General features: G+C 59.3%; 1 protein-coding gene across 1 annotated transcript in view; it reads left to right on the forward strand.

Annotated features, from left to right (window-relative positions):
• Positions 1-1,250, forward strand: part of PKP3 (plakophilin 3) — a gene marked incomplete at its 5' end in the record, with an annotated part of 3,896 nt that extends 2,646 nt beyond the window's left edge. The window contains 3 exons of the mRNA XM_009075570.1: positions 265-457; positions 838-925; positions 1,215-1,250. Of these exons, the coding sequence (XP_009073818.1) occupies positions 265-457; positions 838-925; positions 1,215-1,250 (317 nt within the window). The remainder of the gene's footprint in view (positions 1-264; positions 458-837; positions 926-1,214) is intronic.
• Positions 1,251-1,551: the final 301 nt, after the last annotated feature.

Consider the following 1,551-nt stretch of genomic DNA (forward strand, 5'->3'; position numbering starts at 1 on the left):
AGTGTGGGGCCCAGTCCATCCCCCATCCCTAGACACCCACTCCGTGCACTGCCTCTCACACCCCCACATCACTGGCCTTTGTCTTTGCCTCCCAACTCCTCTTCTGAGTTTCAGAGTCTCAGCAGAGACTCCAGAGAGCAAAGGGCTTAAAGACATCCCTGGTGCTACTGTGCAGGTCCTCGGCTGGACCCTCTGTCCCTTCCTTGCCCTTATGGGCTGCTGTGTGTCCCCTACCACCAGCCTTGATGTGCCCTTTGCCCACAGCCACCAAGGTGGTCAGCCACCTGATTGAAAAGCTGCCTGGGAGCGCTGGGGACAAGGCACCGCCCGCTGATGTCATCGTGAACATCATTGCGGTCCTCAACAACCTGGTGGTGGAAAGTCCCATGGCTGCCCGTGACATTGTCTACTTTGATGGCCTCAGGAAGCTTTTCTTCATCAAGAAGCGACGGGACAGGTGGGAGTTCTCTGTCTGCTTGGCTGTCCCAGCTAACACTTGGGCTCCTGTCCTGCTCTCCCCTTTCTCCCCCAGTCCAGCATGGTGGGAGGGGATCACATCCAGTGTCTCTTCCCAAGGCTTCATGTTGAAAGTCCCCAGACTGGCTCAGAGTGGCCTCATAGCCACCTGCCAGCCCATTGCCACCCCATCAGGACATCCCTACCGTCACTGCAGCCACCTTTTCCCATTGGGATGCTTCTCCTCCCTCCTGCCCACTATGGTGGGCTCCAGCCTTTTCCCTCCTGCCCCAAGTCCCACCAGAGTGGTCTCCTTGGAGTGGTTAGCATTGTTCATGCCGAGCAGTCCCCAACACTCATTGCATCCTGTCCCTGTCCCAGCTCGGACAATGAGAAGTCCTCCCGGGCTGCTGCTAGTCTTCTGGGAAACATGTGGCAGTACACCAAGCTCCATCGGGACTTCAAAATGGTATGTAGCCCCCTCCAGCCATCAGAATCCTAGGTGGGATCTGAGAGGGGAATCCTGAGGGAGTCAGGGCCAGGGGATTCACCCCAGAGAGCCACACCACCCAAATGTGTGTCCCCACTCCATGCCTGCCCCTCCTCAGGCATGGGAACATCCTAGGGCATTGTTCCTGTGCCGAAGGTGGGGACAGCCCTGTGCCCTGCATGGGGCTTGTGTGGCCTGTGGGTGCTGGAGCAGAGTGGGTCTGTTTGCATACCCACTGCCATGCCTGATGGGGGCTGTCTCCTTGCAGAAGGGGTACCGGAAGGAGGACTTCCTCAGCCTGTGAGGACCCCTCTGGAGTTGGACTGCCCTGCCAGGACACTCTGTGCTGCTGGCTGTGCCCTGTGGGTGCTGCTCGCTGCCAGACCCCTGCTCCATAGCCTAGTCCCTGCTGCATCCCACGTGCCTCTCCCTCCACCAGGTCCCTTTTCCCAGCCAGAGGACACTTGTCTTCCCTCCTGCCCAGTCTTAAACCCAGTGGCTGCTTTTGGCTCTGCTGCAGGGCCCCACTGGGAACTGCTCCATGGCCCACCTGGGGACCCTCCCCGCTTCCAGGGAGCGTCTGCAAAGCTTGGCTTGTCCCATGG

The sequence above is a fragment of the Acanthisitta chloris genome, unplaced genomic scaffold (assembly GCF_000695815.1).
Source record: "Acanthisitta chloris isolate BGI_N310 unplaced genomic scaffold, ASM69581v1 scaffold285, whole genome shotgun sequence".
NCBI classification, from domain to species: domain Eukaryota; kingdom Metazoa; phylum Chordata; class Aves; order Passeriformes; family Acanthisittidae; genus Acanthisitta; species Acanthisitta chloris.